Source organism: Acinonyx jubatus, chromosome C1 (assembly GCF_027475565.1).
Source record: "Acinonyx jubatus isolate Ajub_Pintada_27869175 chromosome C1, VMU_Ajub_asm_v1.0, whole genome shotgun sequence".
NCBI classification, from domain to species: Eukaryota; Metazoa; Chordata; class Mammalia; order Carnivora; family Felidae; genus Acinonyx; species Acinonyx jubatus.
Genome location: NC_069381.1, coordinates 18822788 through 18846953, shown reverse-complemented (window position 1 = coordinate 18846953; position 24166 = coordinate 18822788). Strand labels below are relative to the sequence as shown.

At 55.1% G+C, this 24166-nt stretch overlaps 1 protein-coding gene across 4 annotated transcripts; it reads right to left on the bottom strand.

Annotated features, from left to right (window-relative positions):
• Nucleotides 1–1624: 1624 nt before the first annotated feature.
• Nucleotides 1625–24122, bottom strand: LDLRAP1 (low density lipoprotein receptor adaptor protein 1). Of its 4 annotated transcripts, none has more exons than XM_027060039.2 (9): nt 23928–24122; nt 14788–14930; nt 13834–13946; nt 11762–11876; nt 6192–6264; nt 5706–5792; nt 5032–5162; nt 3541–3572; nt 1625–1989 (listed from the first exon to the last, which is right to left on the bottom strand). In XM_027060039.2, the coding sequence occupies exons 1-9, from the start codon at nt 24013–24015 to the stop codon at nt 1845–1847; spliced, it is 927 nt and encodes a 308-aa protein (XP_026915840.1). In that variant the 5' UTR covers nt 24016–24122; the 3' UTR covers nt 1625–1844. The 4 variants fall into 4 exon arrangements, with proteins under 4 accessions (XP_026915840.1, XP_026915839.1, XP_026915841.1 ...); XM_027060038.2 differs by having other exon boundaries at nt 3541–3575; nt 23928–24120; XM_027060040.2 differs by lacking the exon at nt 23928–24122 and adding an exon at nt 18336–20338 and having other exon boundaries at nt 3541–3575.
• Nucleotides 24123–24166: the final 44 nt, after the last annotated feature.

Sequence of the window (24166 nt, the reverse complement as noted above, 5' to 3'; positions counted from 1 at the left end):
CCTCATTAGAACAACTTTAACAGCAACACAAAGTAAAGCATAAGACTTATCTGCAGACACACTGGAGCATACCCAAAGGCTTATCAGCCAAAGACCACTGTGAAGGTCAAGTCTCTCTCTCTCTCTCTCTCTCTCTCTCTCTCACACACACACACACACACACACACACACACACACACACACACACACTCTCAAGCATGGCCTCTCTTGGGGCTCCCAGGTCCTCCTGCCAGGGACAGCTTATCAGGCCCAACACGTGCTGCCGCATAACAAATCCAGGGGCCAATACCAAGGAGGTCTGGGGTGGGCAGCAAGGTGCAAGAGCTGGGCAGGGAAAGAAATGACCCCATATTCTGATAGACTCTACAAGTGCCACCCCACTCCTTCCCAGGCCCTTCTGTCTTTGTGCTGATTCAAGTGCTTGGACAAGCAGATTCTGAGAAATGGTGTGTGTGTCTCCTGGGCTGGTGAAACCTGCTCGAACTGTGATCAGTGACTTGAGCTTAGCAAAGCCAGGCCTGGGAGGCACCTCTGGGTGGAGAAGACTCTGGCAGCTCTGATGGGCGCCCCGAGGGGTGACGTGGTGGGGGGGGAGGGGGGAGGAAGGGAGACTGAGGACAGACTGCTGCTGACATGTCCCGACCCAGGGGTGAGAGTCAGGAAGAGGGTGACACTTCCAGAGTTTGGTTTTGTTTCACCCTCCAAATTAGCATCAGTACTTCCATTTGCATGGAAGTCGGCAGCCAGACAGCTAGCAGGGCACAGAGGCTCAAGCCAGTTCTGTGTGGAAAGGCACCAGATGGTTTGTTATGAAACACATTTTGGTCAGAAAATAGCTGGGGTTTTTGGTTCCTGGGAGGACAACAAAACCAGAAAGGAGGTGCAAGCTGGGAGAAGGGAGGGTGAGAAGGCAACTTTGGCATGGGATCTGGTTCTAGTGTGCGCTCCACCCCTTCCACGTTTGGGGCCCATTTCCTTGCCTGTAAAACGGCGACCAGATAGTCCTGACCAAGTTTAGGTGTTGTCCCAGGGAGCTTGGGGACTTGGGGCTCAGAGACACCCGCACAGACGAAACAGGAGAGTGGGCACACGCTCATCGACAGGGGGAGGGGCGGGGTGGGGGACACCAACAGGGCAGTCACACAGAGATGATTTCCACTGTTGCAGTCAGACCCTGGGAACCTACGGGCAGCCAGACAGAAAGCTCTATGCCAACAGCACCATCGAGGAGCCCCCGGGGGCCACATCTGCCGTGTGTGCTTTAAAGTGCCAGCTACGCGTTGTCTTTGGTCAGGGGCTGCCCCTCTGTCTCTCAGGGCCCGGGGAGGGCCAGGGACTCAGGCCCACACCTGCTGGAGCCCCGGCACAAGACTCGGGGCTCCCCTGAAGCCACAGGGCCCTCCTGTGCTCAAAAATGACAGCTTTCTGTAAGGTGTGGGGACGCCTCCAGGGAAATTTGGGTCCTTAGAAAAAGAGAAGGGACAAGAAATGCTTTGGTCACCATCCTGATACCCACAGCAGAGCAGAGCTTTCTCAGGACAGGGCAAAAAGCTGGTTAAAACACTGCACTTGTGCCTGATGCAAAACTGGCTTCCGAGGTAAACCAGGAGTCGCTAAATAAATATTCAAGGCATCCTTCAGTTCTTAGGATAAGAGTGTGGCAAAAAAAAAAAAAAACAACCAACTTCTCCTTTCCCCCTGCTTGACCGGACGCGGCTTTGATTTGCAGGCCAACGGTGCTGCCAACCGGAAGAGGGTGGTTGGGGGCCCTGGAGCTGCCCCCCCCCCCCGCCCCGCCCACAAGAGGCTTTGGTCTGTCACGTGTCCTGCCAGCCCCGGGGACCTCAGAAGCTGAAGAGGTCATCCTGCTCGGCGCCGCTGCTGTCAGGCTTGTCCCAGTCGACAGGTGAGAGGCACTGGGCGTAATGGATGTCCTGTGCTGTCAATCCAGTGTCCAGGACCTGAGGGTTCGTCCGAGACTGGGCAAGCCTGGAAGGCAGAGCTGTGTGAGCCGAGGGTCCCCGAAGGGGCTGGCGGGGGCCTGAGCAGCCAGTCCAGGGTCAGAGTGAGAGGGCAGGGATGGGAGAAGGCCAGGACGCCGGGGCCAGAAGGGAAACCCCAGGATGTCAGGAGAGGTGGAGCCTCTGACCAGAGTCTACCCTTGAGGGCTAACGGCTCAGAACACTGGGGGGCAGTGGCATTCCCGCCACGGAGAGAGGGGCTCCACACCCCCGGCTCCACCAGGAAAGGGCAGGGAAGGGCCGTGCTGGCGAGGTCAGTGAGGGGCATGTGCGGGACGGAGGCAGTTCAACTAGGAGACTACTGGCTAGAACTGTGTTCAATACAGTGCTGTCAAAACACAGACTTAAAAAGGAAGAGAACCCAAACATCCAAAGAACAGGGGGGAGTTAAGTAAATTACGACTCAGGTCCTTAGAAGCAAGTGAGGGAGCAGTGAACAAATGAGGTATTTACAAGAAGTTGTTAACAGCCTGGGGAAACACTCCTGGTATGTCAATGTTAGGTGAAAATCAGGATCCCCAAATGCAAATACCATGAGCTGATCAATGCCCCCCCCCCCCAAAAAAAAGTGTATATGTATAGGATTAGCATGAATTAAGCCCAAAAGTCTGGGCTGTGGGATTATAGGATGGTGTTCTTTCCTGTTTAATGCTCTGCTGATTTTCGAAGTTGTTAATAAAGGGCACATGATACTTAAGTAATCTGGAAAAAGCGAACGTAAGATTTTCTTAAAATGAGGGGGTTGCAGTCAGTTAGTGAAGTTAGTGAAGCAGGGAGGACAGTGAAAAGAATGTCTGCCTCCACGAAAGGGCCAACCGTGCTGACCCCCCCTCTTCCCTGGGCTGCACCGAGGGGTATCTACCAGGCTCCAGCAGGAAGGGGCTGGGGAGGAAGCAGAGGGCTGCAGGGGGCTGCCCAGGGTCCCCAGGGAGACAGGGGGTCCTGACTGCCCAGGCCCAGTGCTCAGAACCCTGAGCTGTCCAGGCCTCTCTTCAGCCCAGCCTTCTCAGTGCCATGTCCCCAAGCTGAAGGTAGTCATGGCTACAGGGAGGGCCCCTGGGAAGATGGGGAAATGCCACCACCCTCAGGCAAGACCAAAATACCTCCTTGCTGTGCCTGACATCCCTCCTCTGTGTATCGCTCTACGGGCTTAATTAAGCATTGCCCCCTCCCTGCCCCTTTCCACAACTGCAGAACCTCTGGAGGGAACAAAGCCTGCAAAAAGCCAGGTTCTGAAGGCTACACCAGGTGCAGGGCAAGGAAATCAGCCTGAGCTGCGGAGTGTTCAGTTCAGCTCAGGCTGTGGTAGAGAAGCCACAAGGAATAGCTTTTGATTCAATAGCAGGGGCTTTTTAGCAGACACAGGCAACCCCGGATAGTGAGTTCCCCATCCCTGGAAGTATCCGAGTTGAGATTTTTGCTCTGGAGAAGATCAGAGTTCATGTTCTCAGACAGGCAAAGGACCCCGGAGAGCAGCCCACACCTCCTTCCCCAGCACGAGGAGCCCAGCTAACGTTACCTTGAAAATGCTTCATCCAGGCCGTCATCCAGCTCCTTGGGGAAAACAAAGCAGGAGATATGAACCCTCAGTGGGGGAGCACATGCTCACAGCCAGGGTGTCCCAGCCCTGGATAAGCCACAGGGACTCTGGACACAAGCATAGGGGTCTGGCGGGTGCCTGGGGAAAGAGGCACAGGCAGACCCCCACCTGGCGACTGCCACGTGCATCTCAACCCAGGAACTCAAACCTGGGATGCAGAACAGGAAAAAGAGCACAATTGGGTGGGTACAATTCCCAGCTCTGCCACTAGTCGAGTGACACCTTGGGCAAGTTGCAGCTCCTCTTTGGGACTCAGCTTTTCCTTCCGTAAAATGAGCGGGTTGGATTGGATGAGGTCTATGGCTTTCAAGTTCCAAGAGCAAGAGGGTAGGGAAGACGGTGTTCTTGCTTTCATCCACTTCCAAAAGCCATGCCAGAATTCCAAGCTCATGAGAGACTAAATGATGGCAGGAATCCCAGAGCCTAGGTGGGAAAACACTGGCAAGGGCTCCCTGCAGCCTTCCTGAGTGGATGGGTGGGTGCCAAGGGTGGATCCCAGGCAGCAGAGAACAGGTTCGCGGTGCCTACAGGTGGCCCCCAACAGGGACCAGGATATGAGTTTTCAAGTCTGCCAACATTCCAGATTCTTTAAAATTAAACAGACATGACAAAATAACGATTCTGCAATGGATTCTAGACGAGGAAAAGGACACGGGGAGGCGGTGGGGGGGGACACGTGGAGAAATGTGACTATGGCCTGTAGATTACATAACAGTATCAGATTGATGTTAATGATTTTGATCACTGTAACTCAGTGATGTTAGATGCTGACATTTGGAGAATTTGGATGAAGGGTGAACAGGAATGTTTTGTACTGTTTTTACAACTTTTTGTAGTTCTAAAATTATTTTCAGATGAAAAAAAATTTTAACTTTTGATAAAAAAAAAAAAAAAAACAACCCAGGTTCCTCTGGGAGACTCTGCAGGCAGAGGTCATCATCTTTATTGAAGGAATGAAAAAGCTGAGACACAGAGAGGTCAGGGGGCTTGCCTGGAGTCACAGAGCGAGTCAGAGGCCAACTGCTGACCGCCAGGCCTCAGACTCCTCCTTTAGATGGTGGGGTGGGGACGGGTGTCAGGAGCAAACTGTGCCCACACCAAGAACAAGGGAGCCTTTAGCTGGTCCTGTGGTGGGCCGACTATGGACGCTCAGGGTAGATTCTGGCCATTGTGAGGAGACAGCTGTGCTGGGAGCCAAGCCTGCTGGGGAGGCAGCCCCGAGTTCAAAGGGGACATTGTTTGCCCCCCACCCTGGGCCTGGGCGCTGCTGGGCTGGGTCTGGCCCTCCCAGAGGACTGAAGTCATGCGTGCCAGGGCGCAGGTCCTGGAGCAGGCTTAGGCCTCAACCAGGATCAGGCTGAGGCTCGCTGTGAGATCCCTATGGGGTCCCCAGGCCACATGACCACTCACCCAGACAACGCTGCTATTGTTCAAGGCTTGAGGCCTCGGTGCCTCATCCATGTTAGTGGTATTAGCGCTGACTGTGGACAGCGGGGCCTTGGCCGTCTCTTCCAAGTCCAGCAGGTTCCCAGTGGCAACCACTAGGAGGGGTCCAGTCAGGTGTGTCAGTGGGAGGAACCGCCTGTTTCCAAGCCCCATCTCCTAGCCCGATCCTGGAGCCTCCTGGGCTGTTGTGGTCTTGACTCCCTCCTCAGGCATGGCCTTCCCAGGCCCATCAAGCAGACCACCCAGAGCCCCACCTGGGCACCTCCCGAAGCAGCTGGACGGTGAGAACCTCTACCCAACTAACATTTTAGGTTGAAACTTTTACATTCGGAACAGGTGTTAAGTTTTGTTAAGCGATCACATAATAAGATGTTAAATGTATACAGAGAGATGTATACATACATTTATATAGCTGCACAGGAACATATTTGCAAGAACATGCACCAAAATGAGCAATCTTCCCTTCTAACCACATGTTCTAATTTATCTATAATGAACATGTATTATTTATTTAACAATAAAACACAAATAAAAAACCAAGGGTTTGCCCCAGCCCAGGAGGGAGGGGGCCCTCAGGATGAAGGGCAGACCCAGAGACGTGCAGCTGATTCTGGTCCCACCCCCTGCCCAGGACTCACAGCTCTTCAACGATGGGGTGTTGTCACGGAGGCCCCCACCCAGGACGTCCCCTCCTTCTTGGCTGGCTTTCTCCCTCTTCTCCTTCTCTGTGGGACCAAAGCACAGGGCATTGGAGCCCCACTCCCAGCACTCGCTGGGCAGGGGAGGTCTGCGGCCACTCTCAGGCGGCAGGCATTAGATCTCCAGCAGAGAGGAGAGAAACTCTGTAGACTTAATCCTCACAATCACCCTGGGGGCGGGGGGGGGGGGGGGGGGGGGGAAGCTGTTCCCATTTCTTCACGGGGGAACGGGGACTCACAGAGGTGAAGGGACCTGTCCAAAGATACCAACCAGGCAGCTGATGAAGTGGAGAGTCAGGCCTGGACTCCAGGGACTTTACCACCCACCCCACCCCCTCCCTCCCTCCCTCCCTCCAACTCGTCTCTACTCTGTCAGCTTCCCCAGCTCCACCCCCACCCACCACAGTGTCCCTGAACAAGGCTCACCTTCCTTGGACACCTGCCAAAACTCAAAGGCAACTTTGAAGGCCTGGGCTACTGTGAGGGTGACAGCCTGGGCCTGAAAAACAGGAAGCGGGGTGGGGGATGGGTACAGGTCAGGCAGGTAACAGCAAGTGAGAAATGTAGGCCCGGAGGCTGAGGCTCCGCTCCTTCAAGGCTCTGAACTTCCAGACAGGCAAAAGCAGAGTCCTGGCCCCGCCCAGGTCACCAAAGCAGCCTGGGGTGTAATGAGGCCAGAACCACTCCAGGCAGCTGGGGGCCCCAGGTTCAGCACCTGTAGCCCAGCCACGGCTCCCACCTCTATTCCATTCCCAACCTTTGCAATGACTGCTCACCTCCACCTTTTCCCCTTCCCTTTGGGCTTCCCTATATTCAATTAACTAGGAGGCTTACTTCCTCCAAGAGCCCTCCCTAATTACCTGAGGACTTCACACAGAAACTGAGTCCTTGAAATTAGAGAACAGAAAAGCCAGAACTGGAAAGGGCCCAGTCAGTCACTGCCTGAATGAGCCACAGTCAGAAGCAAAGGTTACACTCTGGTTAGCCCTATGCTGGGTTGGAGGGACTTACAACTGGATCCAAAAAAGGGAGGAGGAGGCTTGTACATTGCCTGACAGGAGCAAAATGTCAATGTGTACCTGTGTCAGGGTACCAAAACCATTCAGCGCCATATACCTGTAAGAGGGGGCCACATCTTGGCCTTTCACCCCTGAGGAACTCCCATCCACCCCTTCAAACCCGACTCAGACGTCACCAGCTCTCAGGTCACCAGCACTGGTGCCCCACAGCTCCACCTACCTTTCTCTGGCATCATGCATATGGAAGTGTCACCAGTTCACATGCCTGTGTCACCCTATCCGGGCCGCTGCCCAAAGGCAAGAATCCAGTCTAAACACCCCTGATCCCCAGAGCAGGCCAAAGCCCTCCAGAGGTGCAATAGGCTGGCTGCACTCCATCTGCCCAAGGGGCAGGCCTCCTGAGGCCTCGCTTGGCCAGGACCTGCCCCAGCCCACATTCATCTCAGCCCCTTCCTCTCTCTGCTTCCAGTTCAGGGTTAATCACAGTCTGGCTTCTGGGAGCGGGAGTCCCAGAGCTCAGCTGTAGCCGGAAGCGGCATCTAGTTTCTGTCTGACAGCCTGGGCCTAGGGAAGAAAGCACCAGATTCTTTCAAGTGCACAAGTTCAGGCCTAACCAGTCTCAGACCCACTCTCATACCATCCACCAGACAACTTGGTTTAATTGAGAAATGAAGCTGTGGCTACTGCCTTCAAAACGCTTTTTTTTTTTTTAAATTTAAAATCCTTAAACAAGCTGACTGATCCATGCCAATTAAACTTCACGAAGTATAAAATCTCATTTGAATGTCTCCGTCATTTACATTTTTGATGGAAGTACTGGCGCTTTATGGCAAAAACCTAAATATGGTAATTAAGTATGAAACTCTTCACAGCTGTTTACAATTTAAGCTGTCACGTCTGAATCAAGTTTAATAGACCCAGTTACCATTGAGAATTGCCCATGAACTAAAAATATGGGCTGATTAGCAGCCGGAGTCAAATCACTATACACCCAAGAAAGGGCTGGTCACCTAAGGTGGCAGGGAGATGGAAACACCGCGATTTTTGCCTCCAGGATATCTGCGGGCACAAACCTGATACTGTTTTTGCATAAATCAACTTGTTCATTTGCCTACATCCCCGCCCTTTTGCCCCGAAATCCCGAGCTGTAAGTAAACCAAATATAACCCGAGATGCACATGTGTGCAGGTGGCTGCAAGCCCGGGCTGGGCAGGGACTGGGAGCGGGGTGGGCCCGGCTCTCTGGGGTAGCATTACAAGAAAGGACTGCTAGGGCCTGCCCACCCCCCCAGCCCCCGGGAGGCCTGTCTTCCCTCACTCCACAGGCTGCGAGCCCAGCCCTCCTCAGAACGCCTCTGGCCTGTGGCGTTCTTCTCACCAGGACTGGGTTCTAACACCCAGTGTTTCATGTCCCTGTCTCGTTCCCAGTAACCAGGCTGTTAGCTCCTTCAAGGGGCCAGGTCTATCTAGCTCAGGACCCCCCAGGATCGCAGATCCTAGCTTGGTACTCCCACCAAGTCGGGCCACGTGTCCCTTATGGCCCTGCTGCCCCAGAAGCATAAATCCTGCACAAAAGGATTACCCGAGGCACGCCAGTGCCCACGTGAGGGAGAGCAGCTCTGCCCCCCGCCTGCTCGGGGTAGAATCAGGGGGTGTCACCTTGCTTGCTGTCAGTCCACCTGCACTGTATTCCTGGGTCCCCCACTGAAGCCCTAACCCCACCTTCACTTCAGAACCCAGAGGCAGGCTGCAGTGCTGGCCGAGGCCTCCCAGCTGGGCAGATGGAAACATTTCCTTGTAGAGAAACTCATCCTGGCCGTGCCTAACAGCAGTCACCGGGAGAGGGAGGCCTGGTGGCATGCTGCCCGAGCTAAGCTGAACCGGTGGGTGACCCAGAAAGGAACCCCTTCCCCCGACCCCGGGTGGCCACAGCTTCTCACTCATGCAGGCAGCCAGGCGAGAAAGAGTGGGGAGGTGGAGACTGTGGGCCGCCGGCCAAAAGCAATGAGGGCTATGTCAGCATCCAAATTCAAGTTCCCCCTGGCGGGCTGCCTCTGCTTTGCCACACCCCAGCTCCAGTGACATGGGAGTCCTCACCCACCAATCCTACCATTTAATTCTGCACCTGTCTTTGCACATGCTGCTTCCTGTGCTGGGGTGCACGCAGCCTTTCACCACCCGGACCCCCTTTGTCTTGGCCGGCAAACTCCCACTCATTACTCAGCTCACAAAGCTCGATTCAAAATGTCTCCTGCTCTGGGAAGTCTTACGGACCTCCAGTGAGACTTAAGAACCTCCACCCTAGAGCCACGCCCCCCCAGTTACTGAATCCTGGCTCTTCCCTCCCAACCATCTTGTTGGTGTCTCCATGGCCGATCCCCTGGGGCCCCAGTGCCCACCACAGGGCTCAGCCCCGGGCCAGGCAGCAGTGATGTCTGTGGAGTGACAAGTGACACTTGTCAGCAGGTGGGCTGCAGAACCTGAGGCCCTCGTTTCACCTCTGCCTCCTTCTCAGATGTGTCCACTAAGCCCTGAGAATCTCAGCATTTCCAACGTGGCCAGGCTCCTGCCAGCTTGCGCTCGGCTGGGGCCTTAGGAGGGGCACAAGAACACCGCGTCTGCATCAGGTGGCCCGTACACTGCCCTGGGCTGGGCGGGCTGAGGGGCTTCCCCGAGGCTCCCTGAAGGGGGAAGGCCAGCTGGGGAAGGATGGGTACGCTGTGATCGAGCCAGTCAGCCCCTGGCACAGAGGACAACGTGCCGGGAAAAGTGAAGAGCCTGGGCCCAGGCGGCCCGCAGGAGCCGTTCCCTCTGCCGGATCAGGGTGCTGTTGTCAGCACCAAGCAGTGGGTAGGCTGTTTTCCTCAATAACTGACCTCTTGGCCTGGGGCAGGGTGATTTTGTTCAGGCCTGTCTAAAGTCCTCTGGCCTGAGGGCAGGCCTCCCTTGAGCCGCTGGGCCAGCATCCGCTTTCTTTTGCCTCCGACCTTCCCTTCCCAGAGGAAGCCTCTGCAGCTCAGAGCCCCTCCACACCAGGGTCCACATTCTGCAGCAGTGGCCGTGGGCCAGCTGCCCCAGCCCAGCGCCTGCTCTGGTCAGTGGAGAGGAAGAGACAAACAATGGAGACGTAATGAGCCTGTATTTTTAAGTCAGTGTGGCCTCATAAGAGACAAAGCCAAGAGTCACTGTGACAACAAGGCTGTCATGGGAGAAGCCACTGTAGCTCAGGGACCTGGGGCATCACGAGGCCTCGGGTGAGTGTCTGGCGACACTGAGTCTGCAGGAAAGAAACAAGGTGCACAAAAGAAAGGGGCCTTTCAGAACAATCCTGGAGGTCACTGAGGTGACCTCTTCATTCTGCTGATGGGCGGGCAGCCCACAGAAGGGCAGGGTCTTACCCACAGTCACACAGCACATCAGCCAGGATCAGACCCCTAATTGGTCTTGTCCCATAGTGCTCCCTACACGAGACCTGTGAATCACAGCCCCAAAAGATGTCCATGTCTAATCCCTGGAACCTCTGAGTGCTACCTGGCACCACAAAAGGGACTTTACAGGTGTGACTGAGTGGAGGATTTTGAGATGGAGGGGGATTATCCTGGATTCCCTAGAGGGCCCAATCGCAAGGGGCCTTGTAAGAGGGAGGCAGGAGGGTCAGAGCTAGAAACGGCAATGTGACAATGGAAGCAGGAGGGAGACTGGAAGGGGCTTCACCGCTGGCTCTCAGGTTGGAGAAGGGGCCCGGAACCAAGGAATGGTGGCCTCTAGAGACTAAAAAAGGCAAGGAAGTGTGTTCTTCCCTAGAGCCTCCAAAAGGAACACAACCCTGCCGACCCACTTAAGACTTCTGACCTCCAGAACTGTAGCAGAATAAATCCAGGTTGTTTTAAACCACTAAGTTTGTGATTTCTCACAACAGCAATAGGAAACTAATACTATATCTCAAGCAGGCCCTGATACATAGCAGGAAGCCTGAGGGGCACTTAAAGACTGTGATGTCCTTGACGAGTCCTGGATGAGAGGGGTAGGGGAGAGGATCCCGTCTCCTTGGCTCCAAGGACCACTGGGCATGGGGACTGGAGCTCTGGACTCTGTACACAGAGGTCAACGGAGGCCAACACTCAACGAGTAAATGTCAGGAACCTCCTCACAGAGCAGATGCTCAGACCTCAGGGGCCTCCAAAATGAAAGCCCCAACACCAAAGGTGGACACAGCCTGGCTGCTTGTCCCAAAGTTCAAGACAAATACCCAGAGACCACTGAGGCCCCACCCATCTCAGCCGGACACGGCCAGGGAGTAGCCTGGAAACTGGGGCAGGGAGCTCGTGGCTCCTCACGGTCGCGCCGGGAGGGGAAGAACATGGGTTTGAACCCTCACTCTGCCCAGCTGGCTGTGTCATCTTCAGCAACAGCTGACCTCTGTGAGTCTGCTTCCTCATTAAAGATAAAAACAATAAAGACAGTAACAGCCGCCACCTCACAGAGGGTTAAACAAAAAGATCCCTTAAAGCCTACCACTGAAAGACACACATCGTAGATGCGAAAAATAGCCATTTCCCTCCCCACTCTGGCTACAGCAAGCCAGGTCCCTTTGCCATTCCCGGGACCCTCTGATCACCATTCCCCAAGGACTAATTCCTACAAGACCCTGCACCCCCAGACCATACTACAGACCGCCCCCACCCAAATCTCAAATCCAATCACTCATGTTACAGAGAGGAAGGTGCCAGGGCACTCACTGGGGACACGGGCCTGTCGCCACCCACAGGCCAGGCTGACCGCCTAGGGCAGCCCACTCTGACAGGGCTGTGGCCTTACTCAGTGCTCTCAGCATCGTCTTGGGGTCCCCGGGGATTTCACACTTCCTGTTAAGTGATGCCATCTTTGGGTCCTGCCTCCCCTACCACACAGAGCCCCCAAGGGCAGGGTTGCCAAGGCAAAGCTAAAGCCTGCCTAGGCCCAGCCTCTCCGCACTGACCATTTTCCGCTTGGTGCAGAGGAAGGCATGGCACTCGAGATTCTCGTTGTGCTGGCTCTGTGCGATGTACGCAAACACTTTGTCGTGCATCTTGTCTGCTGTGCAGTAGGAGATCCTGAAAGGCAAGTGGGAAGTGTCACCAAACCCCGGCATGGGGCCTGACCACATCTGGGATGCCCCATAGGGCATCTCCTCTGAGTCCCCCAGAGCCTCCTATCCCACTCCCTGAAGGTAAAACTCAGGAGATGTGGCCTTGATCTCTGGGCCTGGCATTCTGGGTCACTGATGGCATGGTGGGGGGGGGGGGGAGGGGGGGGCGGGTACCCAGGCTAGGCACAAAGGAGCGGAAGGAAAGACTGAGGGCACCTCCCCCCGCTGCCTCCCACTGAGCCACACCTCAAAATGGTAATAGCTAAGCCCTTCTTTCTAGATATCACTTCATTTAATTCTCAGAGCTGCCCGAGATGGGCTCCATTATTATTCCCACTTTTCAGATGAGAAAACTGAAGCTTACGGTCTCAGACCACCAAGCTAGTGGCAGAGCTGAGATGTGCGTTCACCTGAGGATCCCAGAGGCTGGAATCCTTCAGGGCTTGAGCTGACTAGACAGGGAAGGGGAAGCTGGACACTTCCCCGCCCACTGATGCCCTGCACCAGGCCTCCTCTCCTGCCCAGAGGTCGGAGGAGTTCTAGGTCCTCTCTCCCAGGGTGACTGAGACTGCTGGCAAATTCTCCCAGAGCTGTGAGCAGAGGCGGAGGAGCTGGGAGTAGCATGAGGGTGTGTGAAGACGGCCAGACCAGGAGCCCCATTGGGTCCAGGAGGAACACAGAGCAGCTCCCTCCTCTTGGAAAACCTGCCCTCCTACCGCCCCCCCCCCCCACCCCCAGTCTGCTGCCTCCCTGCTGGCTGCTCATCCTGAGAATCTCAATCTGAGAGGAACTGGCAGCCCAGAGGTGGGACAGGAGCTCAGCAGACTCTTTCCCCAGTGTGGCCCCAGCTTTAATCAGACATGGACACGGGGATCAGCACCATTAAGACCCCCAGGCCAGCAGCTCCCTCTTCTTTATCTCAGGGGATCAAGCTTCCTGCCACCTCCCCTGGGAGGCCTTCCCAGGTTTCCTCAGACAGGCCCCTTCTTCTCTACCCTCTTGGGAAACACTCTAATCTCCTATTTCTTCCCCTCCATTCCCTCCTTGAGGGCAGGGGCTGAGGCCTCCCCTGGTTAAAGGAGGCAGGCAGAGTCAGAAAGGTGAGAGGAAGACACCAGCCAGAAACTCTAAAGCCACACCCTCCAACACACCCCCACCCTCAACGCCCCCAACACTGCTTATGTTCCAGCGGATGGAACCACCTGCTTGGAGACAAAGCAAGAGGGTGGAGGAATGCCTGGCAGCTGGGTGCCTGCCGGACAGAGCTCCAGCCTCGGTGCTCCCAGCTCAGCTACTACCTCACCGTGGGGGCCTGGGCAATTCCCTGGGCCTCAGCTTCTCCATCTATAAAATGGACTGTCCCTTCCAGCGCTGAAATCCTACAACTGATCAGCCAAGAGAGGGAGTGGGAAGAGCTTGAGGTTCCAAGGGCTAGGCTCTGTCTCCTTGAGAATGGCCACCCCCTCTGCCCCCATACCATTTATACTCTGGCCTTGGACTCTGCCTTGAGGCCTCCCTGAATGCCTGGCCAGATGTCCAGAGCTGAGCTGCTATATTCACAGCGGAAGGAAAAGGCAGCGACTCCGCAGCCCTCTGCTCCAAGCCTGACTCAGCAGCATGCTTGCGGAAGGGGAGTGGGGAGGAGGGTCCTAGCCCTGACTAGGCCTCAGCTGCCTGCTGCAACTAGCAATAATGACAACAGCAGCTGCCTTTTAACCAAGCACCCACTGTGAGCCAGGGGCTGTGTGCTCAGCACTTCCTAACAGCACTGGGAGGTGGGATCTGGCTCCTCCCCCACATACACACAAGGAAACTGAGGCTCCAAGTTCACCCAGACAGGAAGTGCTGGTGCATGGATTCAGGAAGGGCACCCCACCCACCGCCCCAAGGCACAGAGCGAGGGTGGCCAATGCTGAGCATACCTGTAAATGGACACGTTCTCAATGAGCTGGTTGGTGATGTTGTCGGTCAGGATAATCCCCCGTGGTGACACCTTGAGAGTCACTTTCTGCAGCTTCTTCCCGCTGGCCTTTGCCTTGGGGCAGACATGGGTCAGAGAAGCCTGCCTGCCTCACTTGGGAGCTGCTCTCATGGGCTACACCTAGCTGGTCTAAGTCCCAGACCTGAGGCCCATGTGAGGTCTCAGAGACGGCAGACAAACCGGGGAAGACATTAGTCAACAATGCTCTCTTCTAATAAACACAGGGGCAACTGCTGTTCATTAAGTACCCACTGTCTGCCAGACACTGGAACTTGAGTCATCTTATAGGCAACAGAGCTCCTCCCGAGGAGGAAATAAATGAACTCAGAGAAGTCAAGGGACCTGCCCAAGGACACACAGCTAGGAGGGACTTCAGGCTCTGAGTGCTGAGTGGGCTATCTCAACCCAGCAGGATCACTCCTGGGGACTCTCCACTCTACCCACTGCACCTGTGAGGGTCTGAGCTGAGGGGTTTGAGACCACCGAGGGAAGAGCATTTCTAGGCCACGTTTACTCAGGCAGGGGAGTAAGGCAGTGGGGAGATCTGGTCTCTGGTGGGCTACCCTGTCCCTCAGGCCACAGGGCAAGTGGTTGGGTGACAGCAACCTCCCCACTACTCCTTGCACTAAGTCACTAACCCTTAGGCAGGGGACCCGAGTTGGGGGGAGGGGAGACTAGGAGGGGCCATGGCCACAACAACGGGAGAGGAGGACACTGACCCTGACCCCACAAGCCCAGTGGCTCCTGTCTACCAGAGTCCTTAGGCCAGATGCAAGGGGACTCAGGGCAAGAACAGCTCAGACGCATCCATTCAGGGGAATGAGCAGGGATGAGTGGCACCCCAGGAAGAAGCTGGCCCTTGGCTCACGGCTCCCCCACCCTGATCGGGGCTCACCGTGGCCACAATCCTCTTGACGGCAGCAGCCGACAGCTCCTCGCCCTTGGGCTGCTCCACCAGCGTCATGCCCAGGTACTTGAGGCTGAAGAGCATCCCCTCGAGCAGTGTCTCCCGAGTGTCCGTCCAGTTCTCTGGCAGCTCTGGGCAGGACGGGGACAGGCCTCAGACCCTGTCCTTCCGGCCCACATTTCCTAGGAAGACCTAGCAAGGCACACTGGGGTCGTCCATCTATCATTACTTTTTATCTATAATAAAGGAATAACCCACCAAGCACCATGGCAAGAAGTCTTACGTAAAATATTCTCATTAATCCTTAGGACAACCTATGAGGTAGGACACTTTTATCATACCCACTTACAAAGACACTGAGGCCCAGGGAGGTGAAATCACCCAACCAAGTCCACTGAGCCAGCAAGTACAAGAGCCAAAATCGGAACCCGTATTTTCAAGTTCAAACTCTTTAACACAAACTTGCTGAGAGCAAACTATGCTATTTTCTTCCTGAATCTTTCCTACAATCCTGTGAGATGGATTTTATCCTCACCTTACAGATTAGGAAACTGAGGCTCAGAGAGGCAAAGTCATCAGACAAAGTCCACGTGCAGTGAGTAAAGGGCTGGAGTCAGAACAGAATTCAAACCTGGGTGGTTCCATGGCCCCAGCCTGCTCTGCATAGCCGTAGAGAGGAAGAGAGGTGCGGTTGTGGTGGGGAGGGGGTGGTTTCTCAAATGACATTGTATGAAGGCTGCCTGAATCAGCAAACCTGGGTTCAAGTCCAGAGCAGGGCACATGGGAGGGGTCCTCTGAAAACTCTACCCACAACTGAGGTCAGCTCACTGGGTAGGGGAACAGACTGGGAGAGAGAACTGGAAAAGCCCCTACATAGCCCTACTCATGTGAGAGAGGACCCTGGTCAGACAGAGGAACAGGAGGGCAAGTGTGGTCTTCATGAGTGGTTTGAACCATCCCCAGGGTTCTTCCTTAGCAGCTCAGGCCCAGAGGCACCAGATCACTCAGCAGGGAAGTAATGAGGACCGAAGAGGAAGGAGGTTTCTAGGAATCCTTCCAAGCCCAATCAGCAGGACGAATGAACACTCCACGATCCTGTCAGTCAGCATCTCTGATGCTGCAATGGAGGAGGTATTATGATTTTACCCATTTTACAAATGAGAAAACTGTGAGCTCTTCAGCTCACACACAATCTAGGACAGGGCAGGATCCAGATAGGAATCAGTTTCCAGGGTCCACCACAGAGATGGCCAGGGCCAGCTTCTCTGGACTACTTTTTGGGAGAGGAGCTAGGACAATCCTGTGCCCTCCCCGCTCTTCCAGGGGCCCTCAGTGGCTCTGAAGGAAGAGCCATAGGAAGAAAGCTCAGGACTGGGCATCGCTGGTGCCAGGGCAGTGGGCCCCACCTACAAAGCACAGCAGGTTCCGGGGTTCCTGTGCTACTGGGCCCAGCTGGAAGCACTGGGTCCCCTACCCTGTCTGGGCCCATGCTGCTCCTTACTACAACCGTCCTGGAGTTCTAGTCCTCCAGGGGCTCTGCCTCCTTCTCCACCAGCCAGAAGGAGCCTTGTATACCCATATCTCTCTGGGTTTGATTTGAGCAGGCCACTGTCCCTTTCCGAGACTGCTTCCTCATGAAAAAGAATCCATGTGTGTTGAGGGAGGGTACAGGTATACCCAGTCCCCCTATTTGAGACCCAGGTGAGCAGGGACTTGCTGACTGGTCATCCAGAGCCTGGCATGCAGCTGGCACTCCGTATTTGCTGAGCGAAGAAATGACCTGGACAACTCCAAGTCTTCTTTCAGGCCTGCAGGGCCACCCTCAGCTCTGGGCCCTGGCCCACTGCCCTCCAACCTGTGCACTTGGGCCACCACCCCAACACGAGGCCCAGTCCCTGTTGAGAAGCCCCCAAAGTGACCTTATCCTCTGCTGTATCAACCATGAAGCCTATTTCATTTGATCTTCCAAAAAAGAATCAGAAAGTCCCTGAGGTGTCCCAGTCCTGCGTTGGGTGACGGGGGCCCCGGAGCAACTCAGACCCGAGCCTTGTTCTTAAAGAAACCAAGAAAACCACCATATCATCAGCGCAGAACAGAACTATCAAGTAACACAGACAACAATAACAAAGCAGTTCTTACCATTACTTCTAACATTCACAGCTGCCTTGCAAGCAGGCATTCTTTCATTCTGGTTTCACAGAGGAAAGGGAGGCTCAAAGGACGAGTAATTTGTCACAATGGTTGACTCTCAAGTTCAAGCTCCTGACCATTAGCTGATAGATAGTAACTTCCCATGAGGCAAACTACCTTCATTTTAGCAAAAGGTTAGGAGGAAGTTCCTAGAGCCAGAGATATTTCCTCCCACAATTCCTAATTCCTTAGGCTTCCTCTCTGTAGGTACTCAGAACAGCACTTTCAACCCAACATGCATCTAAGCAAGAAGGACAAACTACATGTCACCATGCCTATCACTAGTGTCCTTGGCAGACATTGCCAATCAATTGCAGCTCTATTCCCTCTGATTTACAGGCTTTGGACTGTTTCTCAATACAAGGCTCCAGGCAGGCAACACTAATCAATCAGGGGTGGCCTTGTTCATCTGCCTATCCACCCCTGCTCTACAGCAAACATCCTTGCTCCCCCCATTCTTATGTCCCTACTCTCCCATTTCCTCAGGCTCAGCCTTTCCTGGCCCCTCTCCAAAGCCACTTCCGCTCCTTCCATTCCAAAGGGCCAAAGCTTGCCAAGGTCACAGATGACCTTTTTGCTGTCAAAATATTCCCCAGTCCTCCCTGACCTCTGAAATGTTTGTCATAGTCTGCATTCTTCCTTCCCTGGCCTGACCCTTCCCCTATTCTATGGCCTCCTGCATGAGGAGGGCCCCAGTAGACTGGTTGCCACTCATCAGCCATGGAGACCCTTTGCCAGAACTCCTCACATGACAGATGATGAAGCTGAGGCCCAGAGAGGGATGGGACTTGTGCAAGATCACACAGCAAGTCAGAGCTTTCTCCCCCTGCACCCCCACCCCCACCCCAAGCTCCTAATCTACTACAGGCAATTCTCACAATGACTACTGGGGAATGACAGTCTCCTCTCCCACAGTCTCCTCTCCCACAATATCCCTGCGTGCACAGACAGGCACATGCACACCCAACACAGAACACACACACGGAAGCTCCAACCATGTAGAACTTCTTCCTCCTGATGTAACATTTACTTTCCCACTCCTACGCCTTTGCTCAAGTTCCTTCTACCAGAAATGCCTTTCCCTTCGTTTGATTGAAACCCCTTGCATCCACCCTCATCCAGGAAGCCTTCCTTAAGGGCAAAGGCCTTAATCCTAGAATCTCAGTTCTGACATTGAGTGATCTTGAACGAATCAATTCCCTTCCCTGAGCCTCAGTTCTCTCATCCATACAATGGGGGTAACAACAGTCCCCAGCTCACAGGGCTGCTGTTTCCACCCTCTGGTGAAATAATAATGAAATTATTAAATGTAATGTGCTTAGCAGAGGGCCTGCCCATGGCCATACCTCCTGATGGGGCCTCATCCCTCCTGTCAGTGGGTTGCCTGTGCCTCTCTCGAGCGTGGACTTCCTTCTCCTCCTCCTACAGCCACATCACCCATAGCCAGCAGCTGTCTTCCATCTGCCTTCTTGAAAGACTTCCAGTCATGTCTGTCTCCCTCAGCAACTGGAAACGGTGAACTCCTGGCTAATGTTGCTTGCTCTGCTTCGTCCTTGTCCCCGTTCCCATTACGCTGCCCTCCCAGGCCCAGCAAGATCCTCCTTCCCCTCTAAGGAGGGAACCCTGCTTCGGCTCATGTACTTCTTCTTTTTTTTGAATGTTTATTTTTGAGAGAGAGACACACAGAGCAAAAGCGGGGAAGGGGCAGTGAGACAGGGAGACACAGAATCAGAAGCAGGTTCCAGGCTCTGAGCTGTCAGCACAGAGCCCGACGCGGGGCTTGAACTCATGAACCACGAGATCATGACCTGAGCTGAAGTCTGACGTTCAACCCACTGAGCCACCCAGGCGCCCCCTAGGCCCCTGTCCTTCTAGGTATGACTCATCTTTTCAATATAAGGTCTCCCACACCCTCCCTGAAGAAACCAACACGTAAGAGCACTGGATAAAACAAACACAGAGTTCATGCCTGCTCACCATCCAGAGACTAGAGGCCACATGCTCCTCCCTAGGAAGAGCCTGGGACTTCAGGAAGAACTCCCAGAGGCCCCTGGGCAAATACAGGCCTGAGTCCACAGCCCTGTTCCGGTCCTGGTTATTTTTGGCCCTGTGGTGGGTAATGACTGTGCTATTTTAACTTAGCAATTTTACAGATGACCCTGCTGTCAGAGTTGGCTGGGGATGGACCATATGCCCAGTTTTACTTGCGGCTGCAAACGTGTGCTTTCCTCATTAAGGTCCCCTGCCCAGGATTCAGAGCTGGGCGAGGGGACCCTGTGCCCCTTTTGCTGCGCAGGAGACCCAGCCTGGCTGGTGTCTGGAACATCAGAGTTACAGCCAAACCCAGGGGCCATGGGGAAATCTCAAAGGGCCTTGGCATCCAGCCTCCTCCAGCCTGGTGGGGAGATGGCCTCAGAAGCCACAGAGTGACATCTCAGAAGGGGACTCAAGCTCTGCCATGACCTGGAATGCGGTTGCTTCTCTAGGCCATAGCCTTCTTGTCTGACAAATGGGTTCAGTCCCTCAAGAGCATCATTCAGAAACGGGTTCAGCATGTAAAAAGTGCCAGGCAAATTTCAGAAGTTGTTAAGATTATCCAAAGAAAATTATTAAATGATAATGGCACAAGCTCTCACTTCCTAGGCACCTCCTTAGTCTGTAAGAGAAAAGCATGCTGTCAAGGTTAAAACCATGGGGTCTGGAGATGGGCTGTGGGCTTCAGTCATGCCGCCTCCCTGGTCCTCAGTTTCCTCACTTAAAAACTGGGACAAGAAGCATGTCCACCCCGTGGGGTTGCTGTGAGGATGAAATGAGTTCACATGCCAGGTGGGCTTAGAATCATGCTTGGTACACACTGAGGGCCACTGAAGTGTGAGCACTGTCATCACCACGGGTCAGGTGCAAAGAGCTTGGATGTGCACATAGCCACCTGCAGTATTTTGTGAGGAGAGGCAAGGATATGCAGGACTCCCACTTCACAGATAAAGCAGCTCTGAGGAGTCTGGCCATGACTCATAATTGACAGAGCTGGTCTTGGCCTCCCACAGTGCTGTCCACCCACTCCTGCAGCCCACCAAGCCCCTCCCCGGGCCACGCAGAGGTCAGAGGGCGGGCATCGTGTCCTGCACAGCTGCCTGGACAGAGTGCCCTTCAGTGGGCAGGGGTGACCTGACTCCTGCGAGGCACACGTCCCTCCCTCGGCCACCAGACCTGTGAGAAGCAGGGCCCCAGCCTCCAGTTAAATGTCCTCTGCCCCTGCTGTTCCCTCTGGCTGGAATGCTATCCCCAGATTCCTCCCTCCTGTATTCTCATGTGTGCTCCAAGTCACCGTCTTGGAGAGGCCACCCCTGTCTGCGCTAACACCGTCAGGACCCCCCCTCTACCCCCTCCCTGGGTGCCGTTTCCACACATGTCACCCGACGTGCCACCTCTCTGCCTACGGCTCTCTCTGGCTCCTGGAGGTGCCAATGCCCACGCAGACTGGGGCATGAAGGGCTTCCAGCCCCAGCACCCTGTGCCCACCCCTGCCGGGAACTGCCCCTCAGGTGGAGTTCCCGAAGAGCACATTCTCCACTGCCTCCCAAAGCTCTCCACAGGATGGCACTCCAATCACTCACGCTGGTGACTTATCCACTTTTTGGACTCTCTTCTCACTTCTCCTAAAGGTATTTCTTGAGATCTCTTCCCAGATAGATGGCTCGCACTCAGATCCTTCTCTCAGCATCTGCTTTCTAGAAGAAGCGGAGTGGTCATACCAGTCTATGGAAGCTGTCCCCATTTCCGCAGTTCCTCGATCTTTCTTCATAGCGCCACCACAACTTATGACCATACCTTTCGTTTGCACCCTGGTCATTCTGTCTGCCTCCTCCAACAGACGGCAGCACAATGGGCCGACAGACTGGCTTATTCACCAGACTCCCCAGTACCTATCAGTGCATGGCACATAGTCTGTGACCAATAAGTAATATGACTAGGGGGGTTATTTATAATATCTTTTATTGTAAATATTACAAGTAAGTACAAACAGATCTTCTGTCCCCCGCATACTACCATAAACTAGCTTTACTGGAAACTGTGCCGCGTTTGGAGTTCTCTGACAGCTTGGCACAACCCATGAAGAAGCAAGTCTGAGGGTCAGAGGATCTCTCTTGGAAAAAAGGGTATTGTGTGGCCAGGATAAGCCACCTTTCCAGGCAGCTGGAAGAAAGGAAAATCCCTGGCCAGGGACTGAGATCAAATATTCAACGCTCCCGAAGAGATGGGAAAAAGGCCATGTGTGGGAGAAGGAGAGTTCTCCTTCAAACTCAGGACTAGTTGGGAGACAGAGGGCCATGAGGTTCACAGCAAAAAAAAAAAAAAAAAAAAAAAGCCTGGGGTTTTAGCTTGCTGTGACCTCAAGCAAACTGCCTCCCTTCTTTGGGCTTCAGTTTCTCCACAAATAAAACAATGATCATGCTAATCCCAGCTGAGGATCTTGAGGGGCAGGAGCAAGTCACAGCTGATAGCAGGTGTCAAGTCTATCCTTAATTCTACTGGCTTCAGTTTGGCCCCAAAAGTCAACCACAGGGCTCTGGCCTTGAGGGATGGGCCCAGGGCCTGTCTGGACCACCCCCCCAGGCCAGGCTACCCCAGCACCTCCACCCCAGACACACCCCACGGCCTCCCCTCTCTATCCTGTGGCCACCACTGTTCTCAGAGACTGTCAGCACAACCTGGGGTGGCACCTGCCCCAGGAGGCACACTGATAAGACCCCTGGGCTGGGAAATTTGGAGGGCTGCTTCTAGGAAGCTGTGTTGGAGCCTGAGGCTCAGGTTTTTTTGTTTTTTTTTTTTAATCTCTGACAGGGGTGACGGGGGATGTCTGATAAGAATCCCTGCTCTATCACCTGACATGAGCGAATGAAATAACAGAAGCAAAAACACTGTGTAAAACATAAAGTGACAAAAGCAGTTGTTGTTATTTTATTGAATTCTTTTGCCATTCCAGGCAAGCACTATTTCATTTAAGCCACACACACACACACACACACACACACACACACACACACACACACACCCCAGCTGGATACTACTGTTATGGACAATTTACAGATAAGGAAACTGACAATAATGGGGGACAGGTGAAGATTCCACCCAGATCATTCTGGGTCCAGAAGGCTCAGAACAGCACTCTGGGGGTCTGCAGGGGACAGGAGTTCTCCTCTCCTTTCCTCTGCAGGTGTAGATGGGCTCTGAGCCCCCAAAACTTACTCCACCAGAGCAACAGTCCTGTTGAGGGCCCACATGACAAGAAAGGCGAGTGTGGGACAGAAGGAAACCACCAATTAGGTGCCAGGAGGAAGCATTATCAATAACTTTCTCAACACCCCTGTCAGGTTAGAATTTTCATCCCCATTTTGCAGGCGAGGAAACAGAGTCAGAAAGGAAAATGACTTGTCCAAGATCAGAGCAGCAGGAAAAACTCTCTTCCACCATCCAAGGTGGCTACCTCTCCCCTTTCCCCAGAATCAAAGACGCCTCTAAGTGTTCTTCCCTTACCCAGCACCCCGTCCCTCTCCCATCCCAGGAAAAAAACTGTAGGGTTCCCCCGCTGAAACAAACCATTATTCTCAGAAGTCCTAGTCAAATCCCATAAATATTTAAAGGGGCTGTTTGGGAGTCCAATAACGGTGGGAGAGGGTGCATCCCTGGCCTGGCCCGGACCAACCCTAATGGGTCTCTGACCCTACCCCTACCAGCAGTCACCAGCCCAAGTTCTGAACACCAGTCTCCGTTTAGGGGGTGGCCACAACTGGAACAGCAGAGTGGGGGCAAGAGGGAGGGGCAGGGCGGGTTCTCTAGGCCCAGACACGCTGGCACTCGTGGTTCGAGGGAACTCGGGCTCCCCTGGCGGAGCCCTGGAAAGAAAAGGAAGCGGGGTGGGGTGCAACTGTACTGTCAGTGGTTTCTAGGTGCAGGGAGAAGCCCAGGTGTTTGACAGGAGGGTGGGAGGGTACGGAAGTCCTCCTTTGGCTCCACATCTACCAGGAAGGCCTGTGTGACCCCAGGCAATCCACGCTCTTTCTCCTGGACAGAAAAGAAGGACTCGGGCTGGGTTTCTCAGGCCTCAGGGGAAGGTGCCAGGTGACGGGTTCCCTGAGAGTAATTCGAGACGAGGAGAGGAGGGGGGACGGCCTCCCAGACGCCCCCGAGAGAGGGTGGCGGCGAGCCTGCCTGCCATTCGCCTGGGCGCCGCGGGACTTCGGAGGCCCGAGAGGGAAAGTGTGAGAGAAAACAGGTTTCAAAATCAGCCAGAACGTGGGAAGAGGAGGGGACGCAAGGGTCTGGACGGCTCGGTGTGTGCTACGTCCTGAGACCCCAGGCTGAGCCTCGCCCCCAACCTCAAGTAGGTACCTGCGAACCCCGCTCGCACCTGAGTGGGTTTCTGGGCGTCTAAAGACAACCTCAAGGGCTGGACTGCGGGGAGGGGGCACGTGGCCGCCCGCCGGCCGCGCACCGAGCGGCTGGGGCGCAGGGTGCGGGCATCTCCCCTAAGCCCCGGTGCCCACTCCTCCTGCCCCAGGCACCGACGTTGAGCTCCGGTCTCCCCTCAGCTGCCCCGGGCGGCGAGGGGGTCGGGTGCCGGAGGTCGCGCAGGTCTCTTCGCCTCACCTGCGGCCCCTCCGACTGCCGCTTGCACCTGGGGATCCCGAGCTCCGCGCTCTCCCCCGGCTTCTGCCCCTCCTCCCCAGCCGCACAGAGCGGGCACAGGAGTGGGAGCACAACTTGACCCCGGGAGACCCCCCCACCCCGCAGGACCCAGCAGGGCCGCAGGGCACCGGGCAGGCAGCGCCTCTGTCCCCGGCACCCGCGGGAGGCCGGTCCGCGCGGCCCGAGCCCCCCTCCCCCCCCCCGCCACCCCGGCCCCCGCCCGGCCCGGCGGACGCGCACACACTCACTCCGATGCCGGCCGCCGCCCCCCCAGCTCTGCTTGGCGAGGCTGGGGCTCCGGATCAGCGCCCGCCCCGCGGACTTGAGCGCGTCCATGGCCGCTCCGGCCGCCGCCGCCAAAACTCCGTCAGGGAAAACTTTCCGCCGGGGCCGCGCGGCGCGCGGGCTTCGCGCTCCTCCCCCCGCGGCGCGAGGGCCGCGCAGGCGCCCGACGGGGCGGGGCGATGGTCGGCTAGGCCCCGCCCCT